This window comes from Hyaena hyaena, unplaced genomic scaffold (genome assembly GCF_003009895.1).
Source record: "Hyaena hyaena isolate Hyena2069 unplaced genomic scaffold, ASM300989v1 scaffold_841, whole genome shotgun sequence".
In the NCBI taxonomy this organism is placed as follows: Eukaryota; Metazoa; Chordata; class Mammalia; order Carnivora; family Hyaenidae; genus Hyaena; species Hyaena hyaena.
In genome coordinates this window covers 478,439-495,169 of record NW_024081474.1, presented here as the reverse complement: position 1 = coordinate 495,169, position 16,731 = coordinate 478,439, and the positions used below count along the sequence as shown (strand labels likewise).

Here is a 16,731-nt window from a genome sequence, read left to right as displayed (position 1 = left end):
ACGCGCGTGTGTGTGTGTGACATCTTTATCCATTCATCTATAGATAGATACTTGGGTTGCTTTCATATCTTGTCTATTATATAACTACATATTCTTTAATTTTTTTTTTTTACTGTTTTATTTATTTTTGAGATAAAGACAGAGTGCGGGAGGAGGAAGGGCAGAGAGAGAGGGAGACATAGACTACAAAGCAGTCTCCAGGCTCCATCAGCACAGAGCCTGACTGCTGTGGTGAGACTCACCAACTCAACAACCACAAGATGATGACTTGAGCCGAAGTAGGATGCTTAACCAACTGAGCCACCCAGGTGTCCTTATACTGTGTATTTTTAAGGTACATAAGTGTAAGACTTTTAAAAAGGAGAATTAAATACAATAGAACTAACTAAACTGATTTTATCTGTACTTAATTAAAAAAAAACCCGCCATATTTCTTTCTTTCACATGGAATAGTAAGATATTTTTACTCTATTTCCTTTTCTGAAAGCATTTCTTTCAACTGCTTGCAGGCTTTAGGACATCCTTAATTTCTTTTATGTAGTAGTAAAACTGAATATACTCAGATGTAAGGGTCACTTTGGTTCCTTTTAGCAGTATAAAATGATCATATCAAGCTAGATTTCCTTTCAACGTTAATGTTTAAGCATGGAATACTTAGGACTTTATGAGTCTAGATTTAGTTTCATAGGAATTTGTTTCCAGCCGGCCAAAATGTCCATCTACTCTATATGTGTAGGCATGTTTAGGTAGAGAGACTATTTGTCAATCAATTCCTTTACATTAATTTATTCATTATGTAGTGTATTTAAAGTCTAAAATACTCATCATTTTTTTAAGACTGTGAGGCATATAGAATGTCATCATAAATTAAACCTCTCAGGGAAACTGGTTTTTATTTTTATTTACTTTTTTAAAGATTTTTATTTATTTTTGGGAAAGTGCAATGGGGGATGGGCAGAGAGAGAGAGAGAGAGAGAGAGAGGAACAGAGGATCTGAAGGGGGCTTTGCGCTAAGAGTGAGCTCAACGTGGGGCTGGAACTCACAAACCACGAAATCATGACCTGAGCCAAAGTCACACACTCAACCAACAAAGCCACCCAGGTGCCCAGGGAAAATGGTTTTTAAAGAGGAGAGGTAATTAGAGTTTGTGAAAATAAACTTGAATTTCAGGTAAATTACAATTTTAGTAAAGAAATTAAGAAAAGCCTATTTTATTTGGCTGCCTTGTTCTGGTGATTTTTTGTTACTGTTTTGTTTTGTTTTTTGAGTTCTGAAGTGTCTTATATCCAAACTTGGTGTGGGGGGGGTTGTTTTTTGTTTTCTTGCTGTATCAATTTTTGGCACAATCTACACATAATACTGAATAACTCAGATGCAGCCAGTTCATCCTTTTCTAGATTTCTTATGGCTTCTGCAATGTTCATTAAATGGTTTTGGAGAAACAGTATACATTTTCTTTATTGTAATTCTTCCCTATATTTTCATTCTCAGTGCATTTAGTGAGAACCTACTATATGCCAACCACCACCCTAAGTGAGGTGGATACAATTTTGTTCAAAATTGGCAAAGCTCCTGCCCTTACAAAGCTTATTATTCTGTAAGAGACATAGAGATGTACTTTTTACATTTTAAAAAGCAACTATATTCAGGTTTGATTTGCAGACAAAATGCACTCATTATAAGTGTATATTTCAGTGAATTTTTACAAATGTATGCACCCATATAACAGCTACCATAATCAAGATACAGAATATTTCTATCACCTCAAATTATCTAGCCCTATTCTAGTTAATCCTTCCTTGACATTCAGTCACTGCTCTGTATTGTCACTTTAAATTGCATTTTTCTTTTTAAGACTTTCATATAAATGGAATCATACTCTTTTGCTTATTTTTATTTCCTTTGCTCAACATAATGTTTTTTGAGATTCATGTTTTTGCATGTAGTTCACCCACTTGTTGGTAATTATTATTCATTACATTGTATGGATGAGCTACAAGTTGTTAATTTATTCACCAGTTGGTGAACATATGGGTTTCCAGTTTTGGATTATTAAAAATGAAGCTATGAAAAGTTATGAGTGGACACATAGTTTCATATTCTTAAGAAAATACCTGGGAGTGGAATTGCTAAATCAAATGACAAGTGTATGATTAATTTTTTGGTAAAATACAAACTGTTAAAGTGATTGTACCGTTTCGCTTTCTCGTCAGCAACAGGAGAGGTCCAGTTGCTCCAAATCCTTGTCAACATTCGGTGTCGTCTTTTAAATTTTGGCCATTTTACAGGGAATGTAGTGGTAAAGATGTGTTTCTCAGTCGTGCCAGTCTACTTGCAAAATCCCACTTTAAAACTGTTCATTTTGGTAATTTTAAGAAAATCTTAAAACACCAGTCTGAAAGAAAATGGCTTGCCTGACGCTGTAGATATTTTGTTTCTATTTCCCCCCAAAAAACCTCCAGGCTCTCTAGGAAACGTAAATCTTGGGTCTGGCAGGACTAGCTCGATGAAATTCAGAGGCTCTTCTTGCGTGGCCACAATGGCTAAAGTCTACAAGTACCTTCCTTGCTTTTCTTCCCCCTTAGCCGCACCTTTCTAAAAACATACCAGGGCGGCCAGGAGTCTGGGTCAGCTCTGGACCACCTCCTTCTGGCTCCACCCCTCACCGGGACCCGCCTACTGCCCGGGAGTCGGCTTGAGGCAGAAGGAAGGTAGCTTCCGGTCTCGCGATTGGCTCTAATCCCGCGAGAAGAGAAGACGGCTGCAGTCGGCGGCGGTGGTGAGGGAGGGGGTGTGGCCGGGGTATGCGAAGTCCCCAGGAGTGAGGGAGAGGGGGCGGGGTCGCGCGCACCCGGCGTACGCATGCGCGCACGCGGCCGGTCGGGCAGGGCTGAGGGGAGGGGGCGGCGGCGACAGAGGCGGCGTCGTTATTTCCGCGGTTTGGACGGTGCGTGGCGGCGCGGGTGGCCACGGGAGAAGTAGGTAGGGACCGTCAGTGCAGAGCCATTGAAACTCCCTCCCTCCCGTGTCCTAGAGCCGCAGCCCCCTGTGCGTGTGGCAGACCCTGGGACACCAGGTCACCCTGGGGCCCCGGCCCTCCCGCCGCGCTTCAGGTAGGAGCTGCAGGCTCCCCGGAGTCCGTTGCCCGCCGAGGCCGGGCCTTGCCGGGTGTTGCCGGGGCGACGACCCGGCACCGGGTGTGCCCGCCCTCCCGCGCGACGACAGCTTTGCCCTTGCTTCCGCGCCCGGTGGGGCCGGGCCGGGCTGACCCGTGTAGGGCGGACGTGGGGCGGGTCCCCGCCTCAGGTGCGCCGCCACCCCGGGCCGGGCGAGTTGGACCCCGCGAGGCGCTCCCGCACTCGGTGCCCACCGTGCGAGGCTATGCGGGAGTCCAGGTCGGCCCAGAGAGCCCTGGGCAGGTGAGGGACCACCCTAACTTGATTAGTTGTCTCATGGGCTCCTGGGCTTCAGGAGGGGACTCCGAAGAGTGTCTTGGTCATTTGTGGCCATTGTGGAAAGTTGGACGCTCTGGAGTTGGTTCTGTTTGGGCCAGTGGTGGGGTGGCTTGTGGCTTTTCTTCTTAGATAGTGGGAAGGCAAACTCTTAGAGCCCTGGTAGGTGCTGGACTATTAGTAAATGAGCAGCAGTAGTGTTCATGTTAATATTTAATTGCATTAAGGTATTTTTTTTCCCAGTACCATCTTCAAACTCGGGTGAGGTCTGGCAGTTTAGTAAGACTTCCATCGAGTACTTGAGCCAACACACATGGATTGCAAATACTCTTCCCTTGAAAGCCACAGTCTCTTTTACACCAGTGTTAATTTTATAGGCATTATGGTCATGAAAGCTTCTGTGGAAGATGATGATTCAGGCTGGGAGCTCAGTATACCAGAAAAGATGGAAAAAAGCAATACAAGCTGGGTGGACATCACCCAGGATTTCGAAGAAGCTTGTCGAGGTGAGTTTGAATTTTTGGATTAGAAGCTCAAAATCTGGGAAAAGGTGAAAAAAAAATACACTCTTGATTGTGATTTGTAGATGAACTCATTAAATGTAAGGAAATCAACAGGTAAATGTGGTTTATCAAGTTTGTTAACCACACGTATTCATTCTCTACCTTCTGACTTTAACTTTCATTCAGAGCCCGTCAGTGTTTGATATTGTATGAAATACAGTTGTTGAAGCAATTTCTTCAATTTTTCTAGCCTTAAGTAACAGAGAGTACATGGCAACAATTTCAAACTGTGGAAACATGAATTGTATCGAGCTAAAGATGGTATTATTGTATGTTTGAGGTTTGTAGATGATCAAATCCCATCATTCCCTGTTTAAGAGCCTCCAGTGGCTTCCTGTTCCTTGTGGAATAAAATCCATATTCTGTCCCCATGGCCTGTATGGTCTGGTGCCTCCTTACCACTGACTTTGTTTTTGTACCACTGCGCCACTAGCCTCATTATGTTAGCCACAAGGTTCTTTTTATGTCATTAAGTACACCGAGGCACTTTCCCCTTGGACCTCTGCATATTTCCTTTTCTGTGCCTTAAACTCCTTTGCCTCCAGGTCTTCACATAGCCGGCTCCTTAAATGTTACCTCTCCAGTGAGGATTTCTCAAAACAACCAGTCTAAGCAGATTTAGCCCCGTTCTCTTCTATCCAACTCCACCTCAGTTGAATTACCTTATTTTGTTTTTATCGTAATACTTAACCTACTGTCAGAAACTGTCATTTCCAGTTATTTCTTGTTTGTTATCAGCCTTCCCCACTGGAATGTAAGCTCTGTGAGTGCAGAGATCTTGATGTAGCCCTAGCACACAGAACATTTCCTGGTACATTGTAATAGTTTAATAAATGTGTAGGCATAAATGACTAGAGAAACAAGCATATTTGTGGTCTGAGGGGAAAGAGCCTTAGGGGTGAGACTGAAAAGTGAAAGGAGCAAATGGTAGAGTGAGAGCTTGAATTTGAAAAGAGCATGAGATCAAGAACATGGTAGGGAAATTAACTTGTGGGGAAAGAATAAAGACATACTGAGACAGGAGGAACTGAGGTTAGGATTGGTGAAGAAACAGGTATATTTCTGAATGGATGGGAAGGAATGGTGGAGGGATGCACACCTGGACGGCTTCTGTTTTCTTAATGAATTAAGGTGGAAAGAGAGAGCCAGCTGAGTATAAGCAAAATGATAAATCATGTGCCTGCCCATCCACTGTTTGAAATACGTGTCCAGTTAAAGTATGCATAAGTGAGATTGTGGAAAGAACATTACACTGGGACTAATTGGGGGACTGCTGTTATCCGTCTGTCCAAGGGTGAGAGAAAGAAGCGTTAGTTACGGTGTAATTATTGTGCCTAGAGATATGTGGATCATACCCATCATTTTGCACTGATTTTTTTTTTTTTTTTTGAAATGATCTACATTAGAGGACTGTCATTCTGAACCTAAATGGGAAAGGTTTTATGAAGTTCATATGGCTTGAGTTGGGCCTTAAAGGGGTGGCCGAGTTATTACAAGTGGATGTGAGGGGATTATTCTAGACTGGGATGAATTACAGCCCGAGTTTGGTGAGAGTTTGAGGTTTGACAAAGAGTGAATAATCTTGCTGCTTCATGGAAGGAACCTTGAATAGGCAACATGGTTTAATACTTGTTTAAGTGGGAATTGAGAGGGGGTAGTGTGTCATTTTGTTGCCAACCTCAAACCATTCTGTTAAATCTTCCATAATTAGCTCTTGCTTTGTCTCAAGAGTCACAGGTGTGAGGCATTCTTGACACTAAGAAGTTAATGTAGATACAGGACTAAAGGCTCTTGAGCTTGTGGTATTAATAATTTGTTTTTTCTTCTTGAAATAGTCAGATTCACAGTGTATTTATTTAATGTTTATTTATTTTTGAGGGAGGGAGTGTACATGGGGAAGGGGCAGAGAGAGAGGAAGACACAGAATCCAAAGCAGGCTCCAGGCCCCAAGCTGCAGACTGCCAGCACAGAGCCCTCTGCAGGGCTTGAACCCACAAGCCTTGAGATCATGACCTGAGCATGACTGGATGCTCAACTGACTGAGCCACTCAGGTGCCCCTCGATTTATTTATTTCTTAATAGAGCATATTGGGGGAGAGGAGTGGAAGAGAGGGAGATGGGGAGAATCTCAAACAGGCTCTACGCACAGTGCGGAGCCTGACAGGGCTTTATTCCACAAACCCAGGATCAAGAATGGGACACTCAACTGAGCAACCCAGGTGCCCCCATGACATCAATTTAGTTTAGACTTCTGTTCTAGCAACATTCTGAAGACTAAACTTAAAACAAATATTCTTAATACCTGTTAACTGTTGCAGCGGCTTCTCTTCACAAAGTAACAGTATGATGGCATTTGGCTAGACTTTGGTGACTTATCTATTTATTTTGGTACTGAGAAAACAATCTGCGTAGTGATCACAGTGTTTTTCATGCACATTTCTACTTGTTCTTTTAGTGGTCACCAGACTCCTCTGGATCAAATTGTAACTTTCATCACTTCTTTTATCAACCCTGTTAGGTAGATGGCATGCATTCCCTTCACATTTCCTGTATCTGACATTGAGGCCCTTGGCTATTTTCCCCCCGAAATTATTTTGAATATATGGTGCCATTACTGTTATTTTGCTTGATACATAACATTCATCTAAATAATACCTCTGAGCTTTGCTTCTCCAGGAAACTGGCTAATGCAAACCATCTCATTGCCTCCTATAAAAAGCTTTGGATCTTCATATTTCATTTGGTTGTCTAAAGTTGGGTGCTTTCTGAAGTACAAACCCACAACTTAGAAATTTCGCTTAAACACAAAAGATCATAAAATGTACATTGCTCCTTCTTTCACCTACCAGATTCCCTTCTTCCACACACTCTGTAGATAGCCAACAACTTCTAGGATGATGACCCCATCAGGTGTCCAGAACCTAGAGGTAATCCAAGGTTGGTTATCATTACTTCCATTCTTTTTGAGCTTTAGTCCAGAGGACATGGGCCCATCCTATCATCTCATCTCCTTATGTCTTTGATGGCTTCATTCATTCCTCCTTTGTTTTTCTCACAGGCCCCATTGTTTAAGGCCTCTCTCCTATCCACTTTCTTCAACTCTTGCCCAGTACTTTCAGAAAGCTCCTTTTATGGATTTCACCTCCCTGTTTCAAAACCTAGGATTCTTAAGCTTCTTATTTCTCTTCCTTTCTATATTGTCTTCTCACTCAGAACATTTGTAGGTCCTAATATTTAGTTTTAAGAATGAATGAATGAATATGTTAAAGTCATGTTTCTTCAAATAAGAGAGTATCTGGATCTCCTACTTCAGAAGTTTTAGAACCCCTGCTTTACATTAAATGCTATCTTTTTGGGTGATTGCCTGAAACTAGCTTAATAATGAACACAAGATTGAGCACTGAAATTGTAGCAATACTGGATTATAATGTTATTATCCAATTGGCTTGCAGTATGCTTTTATAATCTTTTAAAAAAATTGTCAATGAACTGATTGCTTAGCATTTAACAATTGTCTTAGAAAAAATATAGACTCCTCCCCTGCTGAATTCATAAACCCCAATTTGTGAATAATATTGTTCTAGGAATTTGCTGTTTCTTAGCACTTTATTCAAAGATAAAAAAGATGGATGGAAATTGTCTTGGTGAAAGATCTGGGCACCTTGTAAAATACTTTTTTTAAAGTGATTTTGTTTTGGAAGTGAAAGTTATGTTTTCCTTATTCCATCTTATCAAGAATGTTTTCAGTGGTAAGGCATGGGGGACTGGACAGCGCTGGTCAGTCACTGGTCAGTCAGAATTGTGGGTCACTTTAGATCAGCAGTTCTCCACCAGGGGCGATTTTGCCCCTCAAAGAACACTTGCCAGTGTCTTGCAACGTTTTTGGTTGTCACGGTGGGGGGTGGGCTGCTACTGGTGTCTAGTGGGTACGCACCAAGGATGCTGCACAGGGTAGACCCCACAAAGAAGTAATTATTTTGCACAAAATGTCTGTAGTGCTGCATAGTTCACTCTATTTAGATAACTTTCAAGAATGTTCAACTATCATTTACCCTTTCTGACCCTGGGTTCTTCAGGAAAGGAACATGTGGATACTGGATGTCTTAATACCTCTAACAACTAGCATTCACAGAGCAAATGGTGGGAAGAGAGTGGGACCATTGATACATTTTGAGGGCTCTTCTGCATTGTTGAATGCACCTTATCAGATTTTCTCCTTAATCAGGTGGGGACTGTGTATCCTCCTTTATGTTGGGAGTTTTGGTTAACAGAAGAGGTGTCCTCAGAAGTCACCACTTTCCCTCTTTGAGCTGGTTATTCCAGAATTCATAATTCTAGATAGCATGCTTCTGTTGGTATTTTTTGATTCCTTGCACTCCCAATAGTTATATAGTTACTTCTATCCATATAGTTAGTTATAGCTATGCTATGAATGAGCAAATATTACCTATAGTGGATTCAAAGAGTAAAGCTCTTATTTTTCCTTCCTGCACAGTTCTGTTTTATATAAAAAACTTTTATTCAGAATCTTTGTAGTTCTCATTAATTCTCCCTTAGATTTCTTCACTTGTCTAAATCTCCTTAAGACAGTCATACACCTCAGACATCATATTGTTTTCATCTCTTTGGATAAATTTCTCCTTGAGCCCCTTACTGCTCCAGTCTGAAACTTTGTACATAGTGTGATCCTGAGATCATCAGCCTGGGGTTTCTTACTTTGATATAGAATAGACATCTTTATTCTCCTCCTGAGTAAAATGCATGGGAGATACAAGTTTTTGAGGCTCTGGGTGTCTGAAAATTTTTTTGTTTTATCCTCCCACTTTATTGATAATATAGTGTGTCTACATACCTTTAAAATTTTTGAGGGCATGACCAATTGATGTTTTTGTTCTGACGTTGCTGTTTAGTAGTTTGATGGCATTCTGATACCTGAGCTTTCCTATGTAACCTTTTAGAAACTTCTGTTTGACCTCTTATACAGACCTCTCACAGTGGCTTGCCTGGTTGATGACTCTGGGGTACTCTGACCTTGTCTGATCCTTCAGTTCTTAAAAACTTTCTTTAATTATTCTCTTTCTTCTTTATTTATTATTCCTATTATTATTATTGTATTTTGTATTCTCCTTAGAGAGTGTCTGTTTTTTGGATACTGAACCTTTCTTTGGGAGGTGCTTAGATCATGAGAGTGGAGTCCATGTGAATGGGTGTAGTCCCCTCTACTATTTGAGGTTACCATAGAGGGGCGCCTGGGTGGCTTAGTCGGTTAAGCATCCGACTTTCGCTGAGGTCATGATCCTGTGGTTCGTGGGTTCGAGCCCTGCGTCGGGCTCTGTGCTGACTGCCAGCTCAGAGCCTGGAGCCTGTTTCAGTCTGTGACTCCCTCTCTCTATGAGGCTACCATAGAAAGATGGCCATCTAGCAAGTGGACCCTCACCAGATATTTGCTGCTGCCTTGGATCTTGGACTTCCCAGCCTCTTGAACTGTGAGAAATGAATGTTTGTTGTTTATAGCTGCCCATTTTATAGTATTTTTTGTTGTAGCAGCCTGAATGGACTGACTCTCATCTTCCAAACCTACTGATTTTTCCTTTTCTGCTGTAATGTTTTTAAGATTCCTTTTCTCTGAACAGTTCCTCCTCTCCATCTTCCCCCCACCTTTTTTTTTTTTTTTTTTTTTTTAAGTAAAATGTCCTGGTTTTGTTTCAGTGTTGCGCTGTTTTATCTCTAAGGATAATAGTTCTTTTGACTTTTCTATCTACATAGTGTCTTTCTGCCAACTTGCCTTTTTTTTTTTTAAGTTTGTTTCCTTTATAGCTTTCATATTTGTGGATTACTTCAGTTACCTAAGAATTCTTTGTTGTCTTAAGGGTGGGAGACCAAAAAGCCAATGGGAAGCCCTAAATTGTTGAGTGGGACTTACTGACGTGGATTATCACCATCTGTTGATCTGACTTGGCTTTTGTGTTGGAGAACCTCTGATATAAGCTCTTTCTTCTTGGAAAGATTTTATTTAGTAGAGAAAATTTGTCTAATCGCTTGCCTTGAAGTTGAAGCTCTGACTTGACTGACTGAGATTTAACAGATAATTGAGGGAAGAGATCTGGGGTTTTCACATTCTCACTTAATGCCCCCTCTTTCTAGTGCTGTATCCTGGCCTTTAGTAGCCTTATGTCCCTGGAAACATTTTCCCCCTCTTCACAGAAGGTCTTCAGTATTGGCGAGTGGAGGAGGGTAAGGGAGGGGCCTGTACATTAGGAGAGAGCTGGCTGCTCAGTTCTATGTTTCAGCCTCTGTTTATCTGTACTTTTAGAGGCAAATGGTAAGTCATGTTGGTTTTGCTAAGAAACTACTTGTCTTTTTGTTTCCAATTTGTATAATTGTACTATTTCTGCATCTGTTTCTCTTCTTTGGAGTGTATACCTTTCTTAAAACACACACACACAAACTTCCTTTGGTTGTTTTAATGAGATTCTTGGAGGCGATTAAAGGTAGTTGCATGTGTTCAGTTGGCCACCTTTACCCAGTGGTAAGCCTCAGTTGTTTTGTTTAAATATCATTATTACAGTGGTATTGGAATTTGGCTATATCATAGATTCAGTAGAGTATTCATAAGCGTCCTAATTGGGAACTTAACCATCATTTATAATGTTATGAATAGAAATGTATTCAAAGATCTTTAACATCAGTTTACACATGATCTGCTCATTTACAAGATGATAACATACATGTATTTGCCTTGTCACATAGGTGCATGTTTTTCTCCTGCAAGATAATGTTTCGTCAGAATGAGCATATGCTTCACCAGCTGCATACCCAAACTCCACCACAAGTTATGATTCATTGTTCATTTCCAAGGCAAAATGATGTCCTCAGTAAAATGTTAGGAAATTCTGTGACCCACAAAGTTGAGTTAAATTTTCTCTCACAACACATCCATTCGTGCTTTATATGAGAGTAAGGATAAAAGAAAACGTCAGTTGTCAAGGTAGTGAAAAAAATTTGAATCATCAATTTTTCTCACATTTAATTTTTTCCTTTGCTTGGAGTGGTTTAAGCTATGTACTACTGCACCTACTTAAGGCCTTAGCTTAAAAAGTAGAAGTAACTACTTTTTTTTTTTTTAAATCATTGTGTTAACTTAGTTCAGTGGTTTGGTGTGTCTGTGATCCCTGGGATCATCAAGAACATTTTCCACAGTATGCGAGATCAAAACAAGTTCTGTGGTAGTACTAAGATGTTATCTTGCCTTTTTGTCTCTTGTTCTCTTATTAGTACCATGGAATTTTCCAGAGACTACATGAAGTGTTATGATGTCATTGCTCTGACTGCTAATGATAAATGTAAAATATCGTTCTCGCTAAATTTTTTGAGAACTGTGTAGTTGGATAAGACTCAAACTTCTCAGGTCTGTAGTGCTGTAGATCATGAATGATTCTGTGTCCAGTTGTTGATCATGCAGTAAAAGTGCTTGCACTCTGCTCTGTTCAGTAAATTTTCAAGTTTCCTGCCTACAGTTTACTGTGATCTGATTACTGGTGTTCTGCGGGACCATATGAGAGTCAGCTAGTTCAGCAGTTCATTTTACAGATAAGGAAACCAAGCACAGAGCGACTTGCTTTATGGTCTGTGGAGTGTTTTTAAGTTTGGTGAAGATATTTGGTACCTAAATCTACCATAAGTATTTATAAATTATTACTGCAATTCTCAAATTTTCTGATCCTGGGACTGCATTGTACTCTTAAAAATTACACCTTTACCCTCAAAGATTGTGTGTTAACATATATAGGTACAGATGTTTACTGTATTAAAATTTAAAACAGAAATTTTAAAAATAATTATCAATTGATTTAAAAACAGTTACAAACTCATTGCATGTTAACATATTTTTTGATGAAAAATAAAATTATTTTTCACAACAGAATAACTAGAGTTGTTTTATACTTTTGAAAAATCTCTTTAATGTCAGCATAATAGAGGGCATCTGAATTCCTTATCTGTGTCTGTATTTGTTGGAAGTATATGAGATAATCAGTCTGGCCTCACCTGATATATAGTTGAAAAACAGAGGAACCTTTTCAGATAATTGTGGATATTCTTCTTTGATATTACAGTACAACAAAACTTGACAACAGGTGGTAGTTTCTTAAAGATTAGTTGTGATATGGAATCTGAAGATCTCTATCAGGGGACTTTCCCTTCTCTCTGTTATTAAAATCCATTGGTCTGCCTTGAACTTTGAATGGATCTTTTATCCATGCTTAATTTTGGAACACGTGTTTCCATTTGGAAAATATTGGTTCATTGATTTAAGTAGATCTTCTAAATACCGACATATAATACCGAGAAGCACATTTGTTAATATTACTACTATTATCAGAAAAGTCCTTTTTAATATTAGGAAGCTATCAGGTTCACAGTGGCAGATATGTTTCCCTAAATTTCAGGTTTTGCTTACAAGCTCGAATTTTATCATTGGCAACACACAGTTTCAGTTGTTTTTCTTAAAGCAACAAACTCCTTTTCAAGAAAATGGCATGTTCTCAAATTTGAATAAGTATAGTTTGTCACTTGTTCTTTCAAGTAAAAATGGTGTTCCATTATAACTGTGCAAGTGCTTTGCCTTACAATAACATCTTACTTTGATATGCAGCAGATGTGTTTGTTTATACTTCCTGTTTTGTCAAATAGAATATTTAAAAGGTGTACTCAAAGATTGAGACTTGATCAGATAAATCCGGGCCAGCATGAGGATGAAGTTAGGCACCTAGAGTGGAAAACTTAAGAATTCACTACCTGATGGGCGCCTGGGTGGTTCAGTCAGTCCAACTCTTGATTTCAGCTCAGGTCATGATCTTATGGTTTGTGAGTTTGGGCCCCGCCTCGGGCTATGTGTTAACAGCATGGAGCTTGCTTGGGATTCTCTGTCTCTCCCTCTCTCTCTGCCTGCTTATGCTCTCCCTCCTTCTGTCTCAAAATAAACAAACTGAAAAAAAGAACTCACTACCTGAAAGTGAGAAGTGAGTGCCTGCTTAAATTTCACACAGATGATGCTTCACTTGCTACACCCTGGTTCAAGCCCTGAGATTAATAATTTTACTGCTTCATCAAGGACTTAAGTGAAATTTAAAAATTTTTTGTCATTTTTAACTGCAGGTGCATGGAGGTAAAGAATACACTAGCTTGGGGCCACTTGTCTTAATTTACGGTGAAGCTAATGCAGTGTAGCTCTCATTGCTTTTTTGTTTTTCCCTTTATGCCATTGCTTTTGCATCACCAGTGCAGATGTCAATATACTGAAAAAGACAATGTTTTAGTATTACTGTGAAAGTAATTTTAATATCACAGACACCTGCATTCCCAGACCATCTGTGAGAACGGCTGTTAAGTTCTGTCATGCTATATTGTAGTTCTTGATATGCTTCTCATTGATTTATCTGTTTTGGTACCTGGAACTGTTAAAAATGAATGTTATTTAACTTAAGATCACTAGGAGAGATACAATTCTGAAAACTGGGGCTTTGCATCTTACCCCAGATTTGACCATCAATATTTAAGTTACTTAAAATGTTACAGTAGTAGTTCTCCCCTTCCCTGCACATTGGAATTACCTGTAGTGGTTTAAAACCATTGCAGAGACCCCACCCCTAGAATTTAATTGGTTTAGGGTACTGCTTGGATGCTGCCATTTACCCAAGCTCCAGAGTTGATACCAATGTGTAGCCAACATTGAGAACTGCTTTATAGAGGATGAGTACTGTTTTGATTAGCTGTTTACTCAGGTGTTTTCTACATTTAAATAAAATGGAATTTTATTTATTTTTTAATTTTTTTTAATCTTTATTTTTGGGAGAGTGCAAGCAGGGAAGGGGCAAAGAGAGAGGGACAGAGGATCCGAAGCAGGCTCTGCACTAACAGGCTGACAGTACGCACCCGATGTGGGGCTTGATTACTGACCCATGAGATCATGACTGGAGCTGATGTCAGACGCTCAACTGACTGAAGTGCCCCCAAGTAAAATGTAACTTTAAAAAGTAGCAGTGACACTTTGACACTGGGACAAAAAGAGGTTAGATTATGATCCCAAGTGGTTTAAGAAAATTAAAAAACAAGTCAGATCTACGAAAAAGCATACTTGGGTGAAATTTACTAGTGATATTTTACAATGAGGTTGGTAATTCTGATTGGATTTTTGTGGCCTGTGGTGGGTTGCTTGCTAATTCTTAAAAGTTCAATTTATAAGGATTAAATATTCATTGTGTAGAAGGCATTATATTAGTAACTGAGTACAAATAATTTCTTAGAAAATGAAATTTAAAGTAATGCAAGCCCATTTTTCAAACAAAACTGTTTCATTTTTTTCTTAGAATCAAAAGTTATAAAGATGGTGTTATTCAAAGGTATTTTCTGTTTGTTTCTTTTAGAATTAAAGTTGGGAGAACTACTTCATGATAAGCTGTAAGTATTTGTGTTATATGAAATAGTGTAGTATAATATTCTGCTTTTTCTTGTGTGCAGTAGTATTCCTTGAGGCCTGGGTAATATTACGTTTCAAAGCTTTAAAAATAAAATGAATTATAAATCTATTTTTAACCTTGTGAGCTGTTTGGGGGCAGCTGACCTTAGTTATGATACAAAATAGTTGTACCCAGTAAAACTATGAATTTTGGTCATTTCCGTAAGAGTTAGATATATAGGATATGAAATTTCTTGAGGAAAAGGTACAGGTTAATGACCAAAGATGAATGATTTACTGGCTGGCTGGGAGAATCCCTGGAAAGGTTAAAAAAAGGAAGATGCTTGATTCTATTTATACTCCCATAGATAACCTCAGTTCCCACACTGCTATGGCCAGGCTCAATTTCAAAGTTAGGAATGTGAAATGTTAAATTAGTTAATGGCCAACCAAGATTGGACGTTTGGGGAGCGGGGGTAGACCCTAAAATTTAATTTTTCTCAAACGAGTGTGAATCAGAGTCATCAAGGGATTTTTAAAACATGCATTGCTGGGCCCAACCCCCAGAGTTCCTTTTTTAGGTCTGGTGTGAGACCTCGCAGAAGTTAAATTTCTAGCAGAGAAAGACAAATACCATATGATTGCACTTATAGGAGGATTAGGAGGAACTTAATGGAGGACCAAGGGGGAGAAGAATGGGGGAAATAGTGGGGGAGAGGGAGAGGCAAACCATGAAAGACTCTTGAATACTGAGAACAAACTGAGGACTGGTGGGGGGGGGGAGGGGGGAGATGTGCATGGAGGAGGGCACTTGTGGGGATGAGCACTGGGTGTTATATGGAAACCAAGTTGACAATAAACTATTTGTAAAAAATTTAAAAAAATACTAAAGGTAAATAAATAAATACATAAACAAACATTAAAAATGTTTAAAAAAAAAAAGAAATAAAAGGTATACAGATTGGAAAAAAAAAGAAAAGAAGTTAAATTTCTAACAATTTCCCAGGTGAGGGTGATGTGCTGATTCAGGGACCAACCACACTAAGAACCACTCAGGGTCATCGTTTTGGTGCTATAGGCAGTTCTGGGAAAGATATAATGAAGCCATACCAAAAACAAATGCAGGAAAGAGTGTGGCTCCTAAATGTAGAACAAGATTTGAGAGAAGAGACCTGAGGAGGGACCAAGTATTTCCCCAAGGTTTTAGGCTTCACCCAGGAAACATGATTGCCAGCAGCATCCCCTGACCTCCTATTAACGTTATATTCTCGTAATTTTTCTCTTAGCTGTCTTGTATTTTCTTCCTATTGTACAATCTTCTAACATATATGTAACCTCTTTATTGTCTGTTTCCTTCCACTGGAATCTAGTCAGGCAAATTTGTTTTGCTCACTTGAACCTAGACCCCTGTCTAGCATATATTTGGTGCTCAGCATTTGTTGAATGAATGAAGAAATCCTAATTTAATGCTACTGTAGTTTCTATAGAGCTTTTACTAATTAGGCAAATACCTCACTGGTGTAGAGTTTTAGTTGTGCCATTAAAAACTTGTTTTTATTAGTTTTCTTGTAAGTAATGGATATTCTGTTTTAAACGAATTCAAATATCAGAAATGAGCAAAACCTTCCTGTTATACTGCCTCCACCCTGCACCCCACATGCTTACTCTTTGCCCAGAGATAATCACTATTATGAGATTGTTGCATGTCCTTCTGGACCTATAAAATACATATATGAGTAAAATCTATAAAAATAATTGATTACAAATGCTTGTCTATAGTATGTATTATTTTGAAAATTCCTTTCCCATTCAGTATATCTCGGAGATCTTTCCATGTTAGTATATAAGCTCTACCTTGTTCATTTTAACTGTTGCTTTGTATTTTACAAAGTGGCTCTACCATAATTTATTCTGCAGTATCCCTGTTGACAGACATTTAGATTGCATCATGGGAACATGAGATTGGTAACATGGGAAAATTGAAGACATTTAATTTATATAAAGTTCTTTATATACATGTGCAAATAATTTATAAGATGGAAGCCTAGAAATCAAATGACTGGATTTTAATAGGTTCACCCAAACTTTCCTAAATAAAAGTCTGTATTAACCTACACTCATATACCAACAGTATATGAGAGTAAACTAGGTATATTTTTTAAGCTTTCTGAACGGCCAAAGAAATTCCGCATTGTTTTGTTTTGCATTGCCTGATTGCATTTGATTTTGAGCAACTTTTTCCTTTTATTATAAATATAA

The 16,731-nt window shown here is 39.1% G+C and overlaps 1 protein-coding gene across 4 annotated transcripts in view; it reads left to right on the top strand.

Moving 5' to 3' along the window:
• Positions 1–2,910: 2,910 nt before the first annotated feature.
• NAA35 (N-alpha-acetyltransferase 35, NatC auxiliary subunit) overlaps positions 2,911–16,731 on the top strand; it is a 92,033-nt gene continuing 78,212 nt past the window's right edge. The window contains exons 1-3 of one of the 4 annotated variants that reach the window (XM_039219800.1): positions 2,911–2,948; positions 3,831–3,959; positions 14,441–14,474. In XM_039219800.1, the coding sequence (XP_039075731.1) occupies positions 3,836–3,959; positions 14,441–14,474 (158 nt within the window). In that variant the 5' untranslated portion in view covers positions 2,911–2,948; positions 3,831–3,835. Of the gene's footprint in view, positions 3,115–3,135; positions 3,421–3,830; positions 3,960–14,440; positions 14,475–16,731 lie in introns of those variants that run through there. The other 3 variants (XM_039219799.1, XM_039219797.1, XM_039219798.1) reach the window with 3 other exon arrangements.